Below are 20,378 nucleotides of genomic sequence, written 5' to 3' on the forward strand. Positions count from 1 at the left end.
TTGCGTTAAAACCCGACGTTGGCGCTTTTCTACCGTTTCTAATATTTGTGTTCATACGAACGCTTAAAAATCACTTGTGAGTGTGCCACGTACGCATCTCACCAAAGCCATACTTTATTTGCTACTACGACGTATTAGTTGAATATAGCTTGAATATTTCATGAATTAGTAAGCATAAGTTGACATTTTTAAGGTGAAATTAATAATAATCTTGACGATTGACACCAAAAATTGACACTTGACAGCCAACTGACAGCAGCGCTGGCGCTTTTTTAACGCTTGTGAGAACAGATACACGGAGTTCCGTATGATCAATTCAATTGAAGGCCAACGCTCAACGCCGAAAATCGAACAGTGCTCGATAAAAAAGCGCCGCGCTTAATAACCGCCTTCGTGTGAATACATACATGGTTATCCATTTGTGTCATTCAAACGCTTTTTTAACGCGCGTTGATAAAGCTGCCGTGCGAACGGGGCCTTAGTTTTAGGACAAAAATGTATATAACCTTTTTTGTAGGAAATTCTGTCTAGTTTATACATACAACACTTTTCGATATTAATGAAAGATTCCAAGAAATATGAAAAAGTTCACGCGTTGGAAGATATGTTTAAGACGCTGGACTGGAAAGGTAAGGGCATTAACATAAATGGCAACTAACATCTCACACCTACGATTCGCAGATGATATAGTCTTAATGGCGGAGTCGCTAGAGGAGCTGAACCAGATGCTGGACGGCCTAGCTTCAGCCTCGCGACGCATCGGTCTTGGCATGAATTTGGATAAAACCAAAGTCATGATCAATGGCCACATTGATCCAATACCGATAGTCGTAAATGGTCACCTTCTCGAAATCGTTACCGAATACATATAGGTAAAAACAACATATACGTATACATACGAGTATATATACAAAACATATACGTATAGGTAAAAACAATTTCGAGGAGGCCAAGAGGAGGATCCAGCTGGGCTGGGCAGCGTTTGGGAAACTACGCCGAGTCTTCTCATCATCCATACCGCAATGCTTGAAAACAAAAGTTTTCAATCAGTGCGTCCTACCCGTCATGACCTACGGTGCCGAGACATGGACACTCACGGTAGGGTTGGTCCACCAGTTCAAGGTCGCTCAGCGAGCTATGGAGAGAGCTATGCTCGCTGAGCGACCTTGTTTCTCTGAAGGATAGGATTCGAAACGAATACATCCGACAGAGAACCAAAGTAATCGACATAGCTCAAAGAATTAGCAAGCTGAAGTGGTAGTGGGCTGGCCATATCGGACGCCCCCCGACCAGGTGGGATGACGATCTGCGAAAGATTGCAGGCAGATGCTGGATGCGGCAAGCTGAAGACAGGGCGCTATGGCGCTCTTTAGGGGAGGGCTATGTCCAGCAGTGGACTACTATAGCCTGATGATGATGATGATGAGTTGAAGAGGATTCGGATACCTTACCTATTGCGGGCGCAGCATGGTTCCATTTTTACCTTCTATCACTATGCCCGTCACTTTCGCACTTACATACTCGTTAAACCTAATGATAGTAATGATGACAAAAGTATAGGTATAAAAAAAGACCTTAATGTATCTTGAAGTGTTTATTTCAAGTAATCGGTATCAATCGAAATGACAACATATTTGTTAGGTTAAGTTGCTAAAGATTTTAGTTCCCTAAATATATATTTATAATAAAACTGACTATAACACAATAGCAAGTATAAATACATTAATACATTACATTAGAACCAGATAAGTTTAGTCCGCTTATATGGCAAAGTTTAGCACATTTTAGTAATTGAAATGGCCCTTAGAGCGGTTCAAGACTAGCGTTTTATACGCGCGTATAAGCTCGTTTTTTGAAGCGCGTGTAGGCGCTTACAGGCCAAATGTAGCTTATGTAGCGAAATGCCGAAACGACCATATACACGCGGGAAAAAACGCTTGTTTGAAACCACCCTTAACTATTTAAGTTTTATGATTTTTTCGGTTGGAAATTAAAACTCTTAAAATGACATATAATCTCGTAATTGCTTATTGTGGTTTAATTCCAAATGAATACTAAAAATAACTAACGAAGACAAATACAAGCAAGCAATTAGGACAATCTTAAATTGAGTTAAGTATCATTTAATTTCAATAAAGTACTTTTAATGCGATAAGGAACTAAACATAAAGTCTTTGTATGTAATTTTATGTATGGCGTAAACCATGCGCCATATATTATGACGAACCAAAATACAAAATCGGCTTATAAGACACTATAATATTAACTTAAATTAGTTAAATTTGCACTTCGAGAAGTCCATCTCTGGATGTTGTTCCATGAATCTGAAAATACAGAAAGTAGTATTACAAGAAGACAATCAGGCAGTAAGGCACGCATACATTAGTCTAAGAGTGGTATTCCACCTGTCCAATGTGTATTGAGTCTCACTCTCTCATAAGAAAATGTGAGACGCAAATACACATTGGTCCAATATTATTGGACAGATGGAATACCTTTGATCAACATAAGTTCTTTTCACTGAACGTAAATAAATATGTGCCGAAAAAGCGCAACAGCGACTTGTACGACCTTCTGCAACAGTGTTAGGCTAATAGTAGGGGAATGCACAGTAAACTTTATACCACCTGTAAAACGCTTGAAAGATCCGTTATATTGCTTATATATATTACAAGGCTAGTTATAAACATTCTGCTAATTAAGATTAAGAACGATCACTACTTGTTAAAACCATTCATTTTCTGACTATATAAGTATGTAGGTACCTATTATCTTTTATTTATAAGATACAAACAAAAAACTAATCCATACTCTAATGTAGAGTAATTTTGTTTCTTTCTTTTTGCGTTTGCATTGTGTTTGGCAAGCACTACAAGGCCTTGACGGTGTTTTACTCTTTCGAATTTTGGCGATTAGATGTGATTAGGTGATTAAATCTAATGTCGATACATTATGTGGTTTCTCTATTATAGTTAGTACTCTTATCAGGCCCCGTAGACAACATGCCAATCGCTTTCGCTCCGTAGCGAACGAAAAGCAACTGTCATTGTCACACCAATATGGAAGAGCGATAGAGACACAAAGCGATTGTCACCTTGGCTAGACCACCAGCTATCTGGGAAAGATTCGTGTAGATCAGGGGTCTCCAAACTTTTTTACCTGAGGGCCATATTGCACCTCAGAAACTTTCGGGCCACCATAGGCGCCGGTTGGGGGTGGGGGTATCTGGTTGCTGCTGTTAGGGCTGAACCCCTCGAGCCTGGCTCCCGCGGGCCGGACGCTTTGGGTGTCGGCGGGCCGGATTGGAACGCGTCGCGGGCCGGGGTTTGGAGACCCCTGGTGTAGATTGTTAATTTACTTACTTTTTGAGCACGTCTTGTTTCTTCTGTTCATCGCTGGTGGGGAGCCCCATTTCCTTCTGTCTCTGATCATACATCATCTTCTCGACTAGCCCGCGAGTCTCACCGTCCAAATCAGAAAGTTTCGATGGCTCTGAAATAATAACATAATCTTCTATAATAAAAACTTTTATTATTGAATTATCATCTAACTTAAAATAAATGTCAAACAAATCCCACTATTGGATGTAAACTTCGACTTGTAATTATTATTGCATAATTACTTTGTTGGTTCTGATTTAAGTGCGGTTAATATAAGGTATGTAATTAAAAACTAGTTATTAAGAAACATAAAAAACCCCGCCAGGCCAGTTTCCATAATAAAGTCGCTCTTTGCGGATTTGACTGCCGTGGGAGGTCGTTTTTTCTAAACAGATATTTGAGAATATAATAAAAGTAATCAGAAAATCGTCTAATTAAGCAATCAGCAGTTGCATAGCCAATCATCTTTCCGCGTTTACTTTGATTACATGGATGAAGAATATGAAGATCGCAATATTTTTTTAAATTAAGTATTGTATTCCATACCTGGGTTGATTTTCTTTGTAGAAATTTCAGGATCCGTCGTGACTAATCTGCTCCACCAATTCATTTTGTTCACCTAGAAGAAAATAACAGCTGTGTAAGTATGTACTTAACTGTAAACTTAGCCATTAAAATTGATTGAAGACTATGCTTCGCGTAAATTGCGCGTAACGTTCAAAATAAATTAGTCTCACTGCAAAGTGTTACAAGGTGTTCTAAGTTAATTAAAAATAAGTAGTATGCCAGTATTTTTGTAAAACATGCCAAAGGAACAGCGCTTAGCGGTTACAAACAGGTAAGGTCGGTCAAACTAATGAGGATGACTTTTAGACAAAACGCGAAAGGTTGCGGTAGCGAGCTCGGAAAAAACAATAGTATTAGAATGCGAATGACTTTCCCTGGTTTCGAACGGTCACCTACATTTAAAGCTTTTATTTGACTCTGGCAGTTTATTAAAAGATCTGCGTCAGAAATTTGTTTCGAAAACGTCACCGGTTCCCGTTAAATATTATCTTTAGAACCCATCAATTAAGCAATGTGCTATCGTCATGATAAGTTTGACTTTATAATATTTATTACAATAGATTATAACGTTATTTAGTTTCAATCAAAATGTCAAAACGTGAAAAGATTTTACGACATTGAAAAATAGTATAAAACAGAATATGATAGACAACCAATTTAAATACATTTTATTTCCATTTGTTTAGTTCTTTAACCTTTTGACAGCTATTCGTCATCTACTAAAACCGCTACTTTTATTGCATGAGAGCGATATTCCATACAAGCTCATCAATCTTATATGCATAGTATGGTATTTCTTTTGGGTTATGCCGTTATGCGTGTATGCACTAACTATTTATGACAATGAATTAATTACAATGTGTCCACTGGGCCTTAATGAGTTTATCTTTAGATATGTCATGTATAGCCCATAGACTCCACCATTTTACCATTTTTTAACGACAACGTCTACTCCGATATGAATTTTATATAATAGCAGAAGGCGTTTATTATTTCGCCTCGCGCCTTTTTGTTGTCAGCAATGGTTTTAGCTTCGACCAATCTAACAGCTCTCATCTCATTCCCCCCTCCCCCTTCAATTTCATCTGCCACTGCGCTACTTTTGATAAGCGGCTGGCCCTTTATACCCACTACCAGAGTGCCTAACGCGAACCACGTTCGACGTGTTGCCTCTCCGTCACACCTGTAAATTCGTACGTAAGTGTGACAGGGAGGCAACACGTCGAACGTGGTTGGCGGTAGGCCCTCAGATTACTTATTGAAGCAACTCACCTTTTCCAAATTGACAAGCAGGTTGCGTCCATCCTGTAGCACCCACGTGGACTCCTCCATCTTGATTTCGGCGTCTAGTTCCCCGTCGATGATCAGCGGCTGGCCTTTGATGCCCACTTTCAGATGCTTCTTGGAGATCCCCACGGTAAGGTCGCGGGGTCTCAGCACCTGCCGGAGTGGGACTCGAAGCTGAGGACAAAAGGACACTATGTTAGTTAAGTGGGCAGTAACAGTAGGTATATAGTTATATACCTAAGATTTAAAAAAAAAAACTTTGATAATCAACGAGATGCCATTGTTCAAATGTTAATCTGTACTTATACCCAAGGATCGCAACCAGTTTTTTTGAAAAATCCGAATAGACCAATATTTTGAATTATTTTATGCTCTTTACTTAGGACTGAATCGTGTATTTAGGTAACAACATAGTATTATTAGATTGTCCAATTAAAAATGAAATAATAAACCCAAGAACGAAAAAGAACGAAATAATACCGGTATATTTTGTCTGAAGAAAAAACCGGTTCCGAGCCTTGCTTATACCTAACATTTGTACTGATCGATCAGGTTACTATTAGTCACAACAGCTCCAAGAACGATCCAATCTAATTAAAAGAGACATAAAAACAAATACCTATAGGGATTAATTAAATTAACATACCCAAAATATTTTTGCACCAAAGTACGAAACCTTTTAACTCGTTGGGCCACAATTATTTTTATTAAAAAACCAAGATTTACATGTAAACATGATCCGAGTGAATGATGACACGTGTATAAACGGTTTTGTAACCTTTATACCTACATATCATTCAAGGGCATTTATTTTATAAACATATGCAACAATGTCTTCCTAGAAAATATTTACCAACATGGCTAATTGTGACAGATCCACTTTATACTTATATCTTCACGTATATTTCAACCATCTAGGAACATTTTGAATTTGAAATTATAAGGACAGTAAATATCAATGTCATAAATTTTATACCGGCCGGACTCGCGACTGTCAGTAAAAGTAGGTAACGGCATACTTAAGCGGTCTTCCACTGACCAACTCTTTTAGTGGAATATAATATTGTCGCACGCGAAGGTATTATATTGGTACCTATAGCAGATGCAGAACCATCTATAAATTGACACACTCTGTATTAAGATGATGTAGCAAATCATGTGTGCTTATATTCATTTCCATGAAGCTTCGGTGTTTAAATATAATAAGCTCAACGCAAGCGGATTAAGGATGTAGGGAAAGGAATGAACTTAGGCGATATCATTACAGAATTTGAATGCAAACCAACCAGGATACGCGGTTAGGAAATACCCGAGTACGTAGGTACATGTTTATTAGAATTTCCATTTAAATCTTGCAGAATCTTATTTATGTAGAATAAATTAAATATGTTATAAAAGACCAGAAATGTTCTTGTACATTATTTTGCAATGTTTCTACTATGTAAGAAATGATTCTAGATAGATACTGTTATTTTATCTACTTTTAAATTAATTTGGTAGTTGTTCTCATTTATTTATAAAGCAATATAGGATATTTTATATGATGTCATTTATAAAGGCTGAAGTCACATCGTCCGTTGTTATTTTTTTATTGTTAGGCGCATTCGGTACAAGATCTGAGCCCGTGCCATGAATCACTGACTGCAGTGTCAAAACCGACGTATACGCTAACGTAACGTAAGTTACGTTCTCGATAGCGTTTATGTCAGTGCCAAACTGAGCCTCTACCATCAGTTTTAACATTGACATAACGCTCACGTCTACGTAATTTACTTTCTGTACATCTCGCTTGCACTATTGCTCGCATATGCGAGTACGAGCGAGATACATAGAAAGTAATTTACGTAGACGTGAGCGTATATGTCAATGTCAAAACTGATGGTAGACGTACTGGTGGTAGCCACACTGCTATAAGTAATGACGTGACTTATAAATGGCGGTTGTAAAGTATTCGTGCGTACTGCGTACTCGAGTTTGAATGGTGACGGTGACTCGTGTCGCGGATACGAATCGAAACGGACAATTCGCTGAGATATTTAAAGGTTAAGGATAAGGGTGTAGCATTTCAAAGCGGACCCGGCCGATTTGGTCGCTGTTGCGTCACGATCTAGTTTGGTATAAGTCATAATTGACGTCAAATTAGTAGCACGTAGGCGAATTGACATTATAGTAACGTACATATCGTAGGTTTAATAAGCATCATGCACATATTAGGTAAACAAAACAGATGGTTGCCGTTTCTATGACAATAATCGTACATTCAGGTCATACAGGTAATTTTACGGTTTAGTTACGTATTTTCAGTCACTCGCGCGACACATGCATGTATGCATGGTGTGGTGAGCATGTTACGATGATTTATGGCTTATGAATAAAATAAAATAAACTTTTTAGAACTAATGAAGACTAGGTAAAGGTAAAGGTTTAATGTGATTTCTGACACAATTATTGTATTGTTTAAGAATAAATGAATGAAGGGTGGTATCCGCAGGACTAAGTTTACTGTGCACAGTGTACACCAATGGAATCTCAATAAAGACGCGCGCCTAGAACCTACTTAAATGAATTAATTGATCTAGTATAAATACCTACCCATGTCATAACCAAAATACTTCTTTACAGTTAACCCAAAATGCAACAAAATTAATATTATTTGGTAATTTACCAAAAAAAAATCTTAAATAAGTATGAAAAGTAAATTTATGATAGTAAGTTACTTTAGCGTTATGTCAGTAGGTAAGAGTCACGAGCATATAATTTAGTAATTGCCACTTGCGAAGTCAATACCGATTATTACCAATTTAACTAATAACCTGCAATTATCAACGGCTTTGCATGTTGTTAGCGGGTCAAAAACTAAAAGCGTCATAAGTACGCCCAGAGTTGGACGGCTGCGCAACTTTTCACACTAGCAAAGCGTTAGTCGGCCGCGAGGTGGACAGCACAAGGTGTGACCCATGAACCGTCATAATCGCATGTGTAGAATACGGAATGAGCGTTAAAACAACAATTATGTTTCACAAGAGGACCGCCACAAAAGAACGCGACCGACGAAGGCGTGATGACCTCGCATTCTTGGCAAGGACGGAGTGCGCGACCCCCGCCGCGACCGGACCTGACACTAAGATTTGTGACTCATTATCATGAAATTACTGTTTAATGATGTCCCGTCTTCACGTAATAATCGCGTGGCGCCTAAATAGTGACGGTCAAGGCAAATGGTCTGTATCAAAGCAAGCATCGTCTTGCGCCGGAAAACGAGCAATTTTTTAGGCACACTGGCGTGCCAGTATTACACACTACAATCACGATATCAGTAATATCAAAACTAGTTTGTCAAGTAACAAGTTTTGAATGATACACGGTTAGTTTCACTAGACTTTATCGACAATACAAAACAAAAGGTAATCACGGTCCATATCCCGGTCGATATAAGTTTAGTTTGTCAAGTACCATAATCCATAAACCATTGAAATGTTAGGGAATACAATACAAGCGCAATCTTCACCGATATTACAAAATCTTAGCAGGTCTACTAAGATAACCAATTTCATTGACAGCCGATCATTAAGTTTAAGGACTCTATCGGAATCCGATTATATCAACACATTCTAACGAATATCTATTCACGTTGTAACTAAACAAAAACAACAGATATTTCTAACTGGCCATGATCATTATTCAGTTATGCAAAGGTAATGTATAAAAATATTAAGTTAACATAGTTGCGACACAGTTCAATGTCGTAGTTTAAAATAAATGAGACGACACAAAACGTTTTGCAATACAGGAATTAGTTACTATAAGAGAAATTTTATAAAATTGATACTAATAATTTAATAATAGTTACCGAACCAATAATCATCACGCGATTCGAAAACAAGTTGATACAATCTTTTTTTGTACGAATATTATTCTGTAACGCTTCATATTCTACAAATAGGTGTAGACAACGCCTACAAGATTTGTCGATAAAATGTCGCCTCAGACTTTAGCGTTTTTAAGAACGGCTGTTGGTTTTGATCTACTTATTCATCATCATCATTGATAGCGTTTTTGCGCATTTTTAATGTTGAGCATTCTGAGCTGAGGAACTCCCCTCGAGTAGGAATGCCAGATCTCATCCAGATGCGCATATAGGATTCATTAAAAGGATAATTTTAGTATAAAAAACCTTTCTCTAAGAAAATATTCATACATTGTTAAAAAATGAAATTGTTATTATGTATTTAAATTTGAATTTGTGTAAAATTTGCATGCTAGTATTATTATATACATATAGCAGAATAAGCAATAAATTGTCAAAATTACACCTGTGGACGCAAAATATGTACTTATTCTATGCAAATTAAAAGATATTCTATTATATTCTATTCTAACCATAAGAACTATAAACTTAACACTTTAAACTCTCGCGTTTTGTACACATACCTATTTAATTACACAAACGGGTCTACTACGATATAATTTCATTCATTTTACCTTAAATTTTAATTATATCGCGGTAGACCCGTTTGTGTAATTAAATATACTATAAACTTAATCAAAGGCTTTGCTTTGATCACAAATTATAGGAAAGAGTAATATTTTCTAGGGAAAAGGATTACACTGTATAATTAACTGATAATCATAGCATTCAGTACAGTTTTAAAAGTCAAATACCTTATACAAATTAAACAACAATTTCTGTCAACACCGGTGTAGTGATTATGAACGTGAACAGCTTCAGCAGATTTTTAATGATACCTACAGTAAAGTGAATGATATAATTGCAAGTCAATTAGGCCCGGCAAGTGCGTGCGACTGGGAGATTGAGCGAGCCTTCAATCTTTTGTTGCCCAAATGAATTACTCTTACGAACCTTGCGTTGCCAGCCAGCGGCGTAGATTGGCTTGGGGCTGCCTTATGCACAAAACCTTTGTACTTGTTTTGAGCCAGCGTCTTGTATATTCAGACCTCTACGTCTTTGACAATTATTCGCAAAGCAAAACTAGCTAAACTGGTCATCTTGCAACGGCCGGTATAGGTTAGCTTGTAAATAAAAGCCCTGGTGTTATAATGGGTGCCTTCACACGCGCCGCTAATTGCGGCCCCGATCTAATGGGAATCTGGATTCTCTATTACAATCGTACTAGTCTTGCATGACAATTATTCTACATATAGGTACCTACCATTGCATATGGCTGGTAACAAGAAGCCACGAAAACCAGCCGATTTGACCAAATTCAACCAATTGGTAATTAAAATATTCGTTCGTTAACTAAATTCTCGCCCACTCGTAGTAATTATACCCCAAAACCGATTTTCCTCTAGAGGTAGTAACTAACGAAAGAACCTGCGCCGTGACTCATCTTAAATATGAGTCCAATTAGATCAATATTTGATTCGTGGAAAATCGTCACCGAAGGTTTTGGAGCCACTGACTTTTTATTGATGATCAAGGTAAAAAACATAAAGGAAAAATTCCACAGAAATATATCATCACATCATTATCGTCATCATTAGTAGCAGCCAAAATATGTTAACTGCTGGATAGTTCTCCCCCAGTGAGCATAGCTACCAGTCGTGAGCTGCTCACAGACTCACAGGTAACAATTTTATATGCTGGTATTTTATAAGGGCTAAGTAGATACAGAAGCAGGGATTGGTGGTGAAGACGCTGGATGCGGGTCGCTTCCAACCGGTACGAATGGAGGTCCAAGGGGGAGGCCTATGTTCAGCAGTGGACGTCTTATGGCTGAGATGATGATGATGATAAAGTAGATAAGTTTAAGTTACATATAAATTACCTAATACTTACATAAACTTATAAAAGCCTCGTCTCCTAACAAACCGCTCTGTGGTTTGACAGAAGAATGTATGTATTTAGTTGTAAGTAAGCATGAGAATAAGCGCTTTATTTTTTGTATTTTTTAAAAGGGCATCAACTAAGTGGGAATATGATACGGTCAATATTGCTTTCAAAGTATTGTATGAAATTTATTCCTAATTACCTACATACCTATGTCACTCATTAACCCTATCTAGAGGTATAAATTATAAACTTATGTAATTTATGTTTTCATTGAAAATGCATAATGCATCTCGCCTATCTAGTCTGAAGTCTGATGTAATAGTTATACCAACATTTGATCTGTGGAATTATTCTTACGCAATAATTTGACCATAAAAATACAAGTACATACTATAAAATTTAACAGAAAAGTCATTGATTACGACAAAACAAAACAAACATTACTAGCTAAGAAACCGTTACTTGTTAAAGACATTGATTCAAGTGTCCCACAAGGTCTACGAATCTACGATTAGTATAAGATCTCTAGGCCATGGATTTTGCAAACTAAGAAAATTAAAATATAACTTAAGACACCTAAATGTCAATCAGAGCCTCTACCATCAGTTTTAACATTGACATAACGCTCACGTCTACGTAATTTACTTTCTGTACATCTCGCTTGCACTATTGCTCGCATATGCGAGTACGAGCGAGATGCATAGAAAGTAAGTTACGTAAACGTGAGCGTTATGTCAATGTCAAAACTGGTGGTAGCCGTACTGGTCGGTTACCATTAGTTATATTTACACGAGTGAGTCAGAGTAATTGTAGCAAATTATTGGGTAGGTGTCTGTTCACACGTTTGTACATATGATGCACGGAGACGCCTTGGCCTAGCCATGTACCCTATATACAGGGTGGCTAAAAAATAACTGCATTCCCGTTGCCAGGGAGGTTTTGGAATTATACTAGGCAACTTTTACTATGGGACCAAACACAAAATCGCGAATCGTCCATCAGATATATCGGTGCGGCCAAGGTGTTCACAAATATATTGAAGCTGAAAATGCTCAGAACGCTTGAGCTGACGTTTAATTTGAGTAATCAACCAAAATACTAGCGTTACTTAATAAATAAAATATTTAAAAAATACCATTGCACAATGTTTCAGCACAAATGTTTCACAACATTTATCTCTCTGTAACTTACTTCGAATACATTTTGTGTCACCTAGCTTTTTTTGCCAATGGTCACATGAAAACCGCTAAACCGATCACATTATTGCTTAAGCGTTTGGATTTTACCTGGGCAATGGGCATGTTTTATTATAATTACGTAGGTACGTAGGCTGCGATTTGCAGAGGTTACGTGACCAGAAATTGCAGAACACTAAAGCTTCTTCATAACCTAAGTAGCTCTTAAGTGTCGTAAGTAATAATCTCGAGATAAAACGTAGACCACGTTTTCTCACATCCCTAATAAAAATATTTATTTACTTAAATAACGTTTTCTTACAATGATGATGGTTACAATTACAGTCTGTCAAATAATTAGAAAAGGGCTTGTCGAAAAAATCACGAAACTAAAGAGACACCATCGTCCACTTTGTATATACATATAAGGTCCACTGAAGGTTAGTACACAATTAAGTGTTGCTGTTAGTACATACAAAAAAAAACTTTCGCTTTATACACGTTAGTACCTTCCTTTCTTCGGATGAAGTATTTGTTTACATCGTAAATTATTTGATCCGGGAGAGAATATACCAATAATCAGGTTATAAAATTTAAATCACAGGTATTTGATGCAAATGTTTATCATCATGTCTCGTCCAAAACTAGTTACAACGTGGGTGATTGAATGCGTAATACGGCAAAGAGTTAAAAATATACATTAGTTGTTTAATGCGTGATTTATTATGATATAATATATTATGAGTTGGTCTAAAAATAAATATATATAGGAAGGAACTGTGGAAAACATTTTATTCTCTAGAACACATCACAACATATGTACCTACTTATACAAAGTTAAGTAAAAACAGGAAATCGAAGTCACCAACGATTATTGTACTTCCGTTTAAAAAAAAAACCTGTGTCTAAGTGTTTTTGGTATTTTGTTGCAGCATTTATGAGTAATTTCATAGCAGTTTGAGAAAAACATCGCTGTGCGCTAAATTTCGCTCTGTGCATGATCCATTTTTTTAAAGAAAACCATTTATTATGTAGTATATTTTTATTTAGGTTTTTGCAAAAATCCAGCCCATGGTGGAAATTACAAGCGCAACGTAGTTTTGAGATGCAGGCACTTTTCGTATAAACATAGCCAAATGAGAAGGTACCTATAGAAATTAATGTAAGGTCAATCTGGCTAATTCCGTCATATCATAGGGCCTATTCCGTCCACGAGCGTATATTTCTTTGATATTCAATCGTAGGAAAAAAAAAAACATTTTCTTTCGATTGCTGAAACTAAACGCAATCGCTGCTTTGTCGATGATATTATCAATTTTGTTCGTTTATCGAGAAAAACGCTAGTGGACGGAATAGCCCCTATGACGGAATTAGCCACATACCTCGTAGCTGTATATTTATGAAGCGTGGTAATACTCCATTACTGCTTTGGTCATTCGCCTTGCATTAGTACTTATTATTACCAGTGTTGGGCAAAATGTAATCTAACTACTAATTATTAACTACAACTACATTTTGTAGTTAGTAATCGTGATTATTGATTACAAGAAGTGACCGTTAAAAGTAGTTAACATTTTTGATTACTAACTACTAATTGTAGTTGCAATCACGGTTACGTGATTACTTTTTCTAACTACTTATCTATCAGAGAATTCAGCAGAGATTGGCATTTCGTAATTGATTCCTAATAGGTTTCAGGGAGTGCAGATTTAAAAAATAATGACCATTTTTTAATCCAAGATGGCGGCCATTGGCTTCGCATAAAAGTTGTCATGGATATTGTTTTAAAGGTTTTCGGGAATGCAGATTTCGAAAAAATGATGGTTATTATGGAATCCAAGATGGCGGTCATGCAATTTATCATAAAAGTCATCATGGATGTCGTTTTATAGGTTTTAGGGGGCGCAGATTTCGAAAATGACGACTGTTTTGGAATCCAAGATGTCTGCCGTGCACTTTTACATAAAAGTCGTCATGGGTGTAGTTTTATAGGTTTCAGGGAGTGCAGAATTCGAAAATGATGACAGTTTTGGAATCCAACATGTCTGCCGTGCACTTTGACATAAAATTCGTCATGGGTGTCGTTTTATAGGTTTCAGGGAGTGCAGAATTCGAAAATGGTGACAGTTTTGGAATCCAACATGTCTGCCGTGCACTTTGACATAAAAGTCGTCATGGGTGTCGTTTTATAGGTTTCAGGGAGTGCCGGTTTCGAAAATGATGACAGTTTTGGATTCCAACATATCTGCCGTGCACTTTGACAGAAAAGTCGTCATGGGTATCGTTTTATAGGTTTCAGGGAGTGCAGAATTCGAAAATGATGACAGTTTTGGAATCCAACATGTCTGCCGTGCACTTTGACATAAAAGTCGTCATGGGTGTCGTTTTATAGGTTTCAGGGAGTGCCGGTTTCGAAAATGATGACAGTTTTGGAATCCAACATGTCTGCCGTGCATTTTGACATAAAAGTCGTCATAGGTGTCGTTTTATAGGTTTCAGGGAGTGCCGGTTTCGAAAATGATGACAGTTTTGGAATCCAACATGTCTGCCGTGCACTTTGACATAAAAGTCGTCATGGGTGTCGTTTTATAGGTTTCAGGGAGTGAAGTATTCGAAAATAATGACAGTTTTGGATTCTAACATGTCTGCCGTGCACTTTGACATAAAAGTCGTCATGGGTGTCCTTTTATAGGTTTTAGGGAGTGCAGAATTCGAAAATGATGACAGTTTTGGATTCCAACATGTCTGCCGTGCACTTTGACATAAAAGTCGTCATGGGTGTCGTTTTATAGGTTTCAGGGAGAGCAGAATTCGAAAATGATGACAGTTTTGGAATCCAACATGTCTGCCGTGCACTTTGACATAAAAGTCGACATGGCTGTCGTTTTATAGGTTTCAGGGAGTGCAGAACTCGAAAATGATGACAGTCTTGCAATCCAACATCTCTGCCGTGCACTTTGACATAAAAGTCGTCATGGGTGTCGTTTTATAGGTTTCAGGGAGTGCAGAATTCGAAAATGATGACTGTTTTGGGATCCAAGATGTCTGCCGTGCACTTTGATATAAAAGTCGTCATGGGTGTCCTTTTATAGGTTTTAGGGAGAGCAGAATTCGAAAATGATGACAGTTTTGGAATCCAACATGTCTGCCGTGCACTTTGACATAAAAGTCGCCATGGCTGTCGTTTTATAGGTTTCAGGGAGTGCAGAACTCGAAAATGATGACAGTCTTGCAATCCAACATCTCTGCCGTGCACTTTGACATAAAAGTCGTCATGGGTGTCGTTTTATAGGTTTCAGGGAGTGCAGAATTCGAAAATGATGACTGTTTTGGAATCCAAGATGTCTGCCGTGCACTTTGATATAAAAGTCATCATGGGTATTTTCCAATAACTTTTTAATTGTTAAGACTAAACTGGTTTTTTTTTCATTGCAGAGTAAGTAGGCAATAGAAGAATCTGCAGCATGTTAGTGTCTTAAGATTTACATAGTGGTCGTATTTAAAAACATATAAGACTCAGAACGTTGAACAATAAATGACGATTTCTGTTGAATTACATGTTTTATTTTTATTAAAATCCACATTTGTCTTATAAAAAGTAGGCAACTAGTTTGGCGAGGGATTGGCACCCTCTAAAACCTATATCATCATATTCGAGTTCTGCACTCCCTGAAACCTATAAAACGACACCCATGATGACTTTTATGTCAAAGTGCACGGTAGACATGTTAGATTCTAAAACTGTCGTCATTTTCGAAACCGGCACTACCTTAAACCTATAAAACGACACCCATGATGACTTTTATGTCAAAGTGCACGGTAGACATGTTAGATTCTAAAACTGTCGTCATTTTCGAAACCGGCACTACCTTAAACCTATAAAACGACACCCATGATGACTTTTATGTCAATGTGCACGGCAGACATGTTGGATTCCAAAACTATCATCATTTTCGAATTCTGCACTCCCTGAAACCTATAAAACGACACCCATGACGACTTTTATGTCTAAGTGCACATCAGACATGTTGGATTCTAAAACTGTCATCATTTTCGAATTCTGCACTCCCAGAAACCTATAAAACGACACCCATGACGACTTTTATGTCAAAGTGCACGGCAGACATGTTGGAATCCAAAACTGTCCTCATTTTCGAGTTCTGCACTCCCTGAAACCTATAGAACGACACCCATGACGACTTTTATGTCAAAGTGCCTGGCAGACATGTTGGATTCCAAAACTGTCATCATTTTCGAAACCGGCACTACCTGAAACCTATAAAACGACACCCATGACGACTTTTATGTCAAAGTGCACGGCAGACATGTTGGATTCCAAAACTATCATTATTTTCGAATTCTGCACTACCTGAAACCTATAAAACGACACCCATGACGACTTTTATGTCAAAGTGCACGGCAGACATGTTGGATTCCAAAACTGTCATCATTTTCGAATTCTGCACTCCCTGGAACCTATAAAACGACAACCATGACGACTTTTATGTCAAAGTGCATGGCAGACATGTTGGATTCCAAAACTGTCATCATTTTCGAAACCGGCACTACCTGAAACCTATAAAATGACACCCATGACGACTTTTCTGTCAAAGTGCACGGCAGACATGTTGGAATCCAAAACTGTCATCATTTTCGAAACCGGCACTCCCTGAAACCTATAAAACGACACCCATGACGACTTTTATGTCAAAGTGCACGGCAGACATGTTGGATTCCAAAACTGTCATCATTTTCGAATTCTGCACTCCCTGAAATCTATAAAACGACACCCATGACGACTTTTATGTCAAAGTGCACGGCAGACATGTGGGATCCCAAAACTGTCATCATTTTCGAATTCTGCACTCCCTGAAACCTATAAAACGACACCCATGATGACTTTTATGACATGGTGCAAAATCAAAAATAGTCCTTATTTTACAGTCATAATACAGTTTCACACAGAAAGTGTCTTAATGACAAGGACAAAAAAGATCAAAATGATTTTTACATGGATGTATTAAAGTAGTTAGTAGTTATAACTACTCGGTTACAGTAATCAGATTAACGACTACTTTATGTAACCTGATTATTGTAGTTAGGTTACATGTAGTTATGACTACTTGTAGTTAACTACTTTTAGTCGTAATAAGTAATTAGATTACAAATAGTAGTTAACTGCGTCCAACACTGATTATTACACAATTGTTATAGTTTAACCTCATAACTCTGTGACCCAAACATCAAGGGACACCCCTCCGAAGCATATTCCATCAGGGCGGAGGCGAGTTTCAAAACATGTAATGTTGCAATAGTACTTCGCAACGTTAATATGAATATGACGTAGCTTCTCAAAGGTTATTTTGAGTCACAAAATTATCGATAGGCAGTACATGACTGTAAAGGATGTTTTCGTAAATACCCCAAGGCGGTGCCAGCTCAGAGTCCTGTAATATAATTCTGCGAGTGGTCAGCCTGTCCTCGAGTTACACAGCTTGCACAACCCAGGCGATAGTCCGAGATACGATTTCTGTATTCCCACATGATTCGATAACACAAACGGTGAAAGGCTTTCTTTAGGGATTATTTGCGTCATTAGCTTTCAAAGTTTCAATAAATGTCTCCAATAATTCAGGCCTTTAACATCTTGACAGATGATTTATGCAGCGTCTGTAAGCGAGGAACAACGTCTCTCGTGACTGTATAAGCCAATGCGGGACCGGCATTTGCGACACGCGCAGGCTTATAACCGGTAACTGTTACTTCCCGTGTTGTTTTCCTCACCGCGGAAACGGTGAGGGTGAAGTGACCTCTCCACAGACGCTGCTTCGCCCGGAACGCTATTTGACGATACAGGGTTGCCCAGGACCTGTACCATCCTCTCGACCTCCCCAGCTTGGCCCGCAGGAATGGCATATGCCAATACGTGCGGAACCACCAGGTTGGCTGCAGGTAACTGCCGCTTTTCGGATAACATCCTACTCGCGCCTAACGGAGTTACCAGTTCCGGGTTTGATTTTGGAGTGTCCGTCTCCTAGATGAGTTGCAGACCAATGCTCACGACGCTCATCCCACCGAGATGTCTCCAATAAGAATAATAAAATTAACTAGCGTTCATAATTTAATCGGGCAGCCAAAAGGGCCTACTTGGGTCGAGCCACTGGACTCCGTCCTGTTGGTCATCCTAAATACCGTTAGGCAGGTAAGTAAGTCATAATTTAATAGGTGTAATACCACGCTAATCATTCGCGTGCATAATAGTATAATACATAAATGTTTCTAAAATTTCGTTATTAAGAAAAACAATAATTTTGTTTACAGTCATAAAATCAAACAAAATGTGTCTTATATTTAACAGGCGGCTAACGCAAAATTATAGTTTGGATTTAGAATGGTACCTATGTACTAATTTAAAACTAGGGCATTGAAAAAAAATTACATATTTGCACCAGCAGACTCTAACCAAACCTTACTAGATTTAAGTTGGCTCGATAGGATAAAATACATATCTGGCGATAGGGGCGATGGCCACAGAACGCGATTCATGCCAAATTGTTGTTTAGCCTTTGAAGTAATAGCTAACCCATCTCGTTCAGTTTTACGCTTAGCCAAGAGATATGTTAGGCGTCACTATATTTCTCCGTTAACTGATCACATGCAAAACAAACGCATCGTCTCTCGAAGTATAACAGGACACGTCATGCGCTCCCACATACACCACGGAGACGTGATATCGCTACTGTATGGCTCGGTTACTGTTTTCCTGCAGGACTTGGTGCAGTTATCGGTCATTGAGCACGCGTAACGCAAGGTACAACTTGTGTGGTTAGTGGTATACGGTGTAATATAAAAAACGTATTCGGATCACATTTTAAATTATTTATTTATTTAGTGCAACTAAAACAGCTATTTTTTTTAGGATATATTAATAAATCATATTTATAACAAAATATATTCGCAATAGACCGGGTTCTAAACATAATTTAATATGTTATGTGTTCAAAACGTGAAAGTTTTAAATAAATAGGATATATTAATCTGTAAGTGCTGCATAACAATACTGAAAATATCAGGCAGACTCGCCACAAGAGGTTACGTTGACTGGTAGAGAATACCTTGTAGCATTAAGTCAGCCTTTTGTACATTTGTATTTTCCTTGTGCAATACAGAATAAATAAAATAAAATAAATAAATAAGAGGATATACAGATATATACACTCTGGTAAATCAGCATTAAAACGCAGAGGAAGTTGTTAGACTTTTTTGTCAAAATAGTAGAGGAGTTACTCTGTTGTCTTTGTCCGATTGTCTACTAAACTTTGCTGTCACCGACAACAGTAAATTTTTGTAGCTGGGACGCGTGGGATAATACTATTAGTGGTACTATTAGTTGTTACCGATGTAGTGTTCTTTTACGTACATAATTCAATAAAATCTGGTTTAAATTAGGTACTGCGGAATAATTAAAAGTAAGAGGAATATTGATTATTGGTTTACAATTAACTTTAGATTTATCAATGATCAGACAGCAGTCCGCACTCACGAAAAGCAAATAAGATTTGCTATGTTTGATTAACACAGACTTATCAGATTTCAATAAAAAAATCAAATTAATCGAACACAAGCGTTCAATTAGGTATGAATATTATGAAGTACATATATATAAAAATAACTTTGAGAATCGTAGGTTAAGACCGTTTTACTACGTTATTGTGTTATATTGTCAAACGATTCCTTGACATTTTCAATAATGGATAATTTAGAAATATTATTAAGTATTTTCGTAAGAACATGCAGATAAATTATAATTGTGTCAAACCATTAAATGCATTAACGATAAGTAGAGTCTGGCTACTGAAATATTACCCAAAGTTTTGGCGGGAAATTCAAAAAATCTTGGGCTGGTCTCACTGTGTGTAGTAGGAATTATAGTTTTGATACTAGAAAATATTTTTTATATTCTGTGCACACGTAAGGTACCTAATAAGGAAATAAGTTAAATATACGTTGACTGCACTCAAAGTCAGCTCACATTAATTTCTACCACTATGTAAAGTATAGTCAACGACAAACACATATGATTACGTTCCAATGTTTTGATTTTATTGATATGATGATATCTGAATCTGAATATTTTCCAGAACGTCTAGTTTATCCGTTTCTTTTACACACTTG

The 20,378-nt window shown here is 37.4% G+C and overlaps 1 protein-coding gene and 1 long non-coding RNA gene across 2 annotated transcripts in view; one reads left to right on the top strand and one right to left on the bottom strand.

Moving 5' to 3' along the window:
- The window catches only part of LOC134793767 (uncharacterized), a 324,508-nt gene that overhangs the window by 231,272 nt on the left and 72,858 nt on the right, over positions 1-20,378 (top strand). The gene's annotated exons all lie outside the window — the stretch shown is intronic.
- The window catches only part of LOC134793748 (nuclear migration protein nudC-like), a 48,646-nt gene continuing 29,847 nt past the window's right edge, over positions 1,580-20,378 (bottom strand). The window contains exons 5-8 of the mRNA XM_063765418.1: positions 5,220-5,408; positions 3,927-3,999; positions 3,363-3,492; positions 1,580-2,324 (exon numbers count right to left, since the gene is read on the bottom strand). Of these exons, the coding sequence (XP_063621488.1) occupies positions 2,273-2,324; positions 3,363-3,492; positions 3,927-3,999; positions 5,220-5,408 (444 nt within the window). The 3' untranslated portion in view covers positions 1,580-2,272. The remainder of the gene's footprint in view (positions 2,325-3,362; positions 3,493-3,926; positions 4,000-5,219; positions 5,409-20,378) is intronic.

This window comes from Cydia splendana, chromosome 9, assembly GCF_910591565.1.
Source record: "Cydia splendana chromosome 9, ilCydSple1.2, whole genome shotgun sequence".
NCBI classification, from domain to species: Eukaryota; Metazoa; Arthropoda; class Insecta; order Lepidoptera; family Tortricidae; genus Cydia; species Cydia splendana.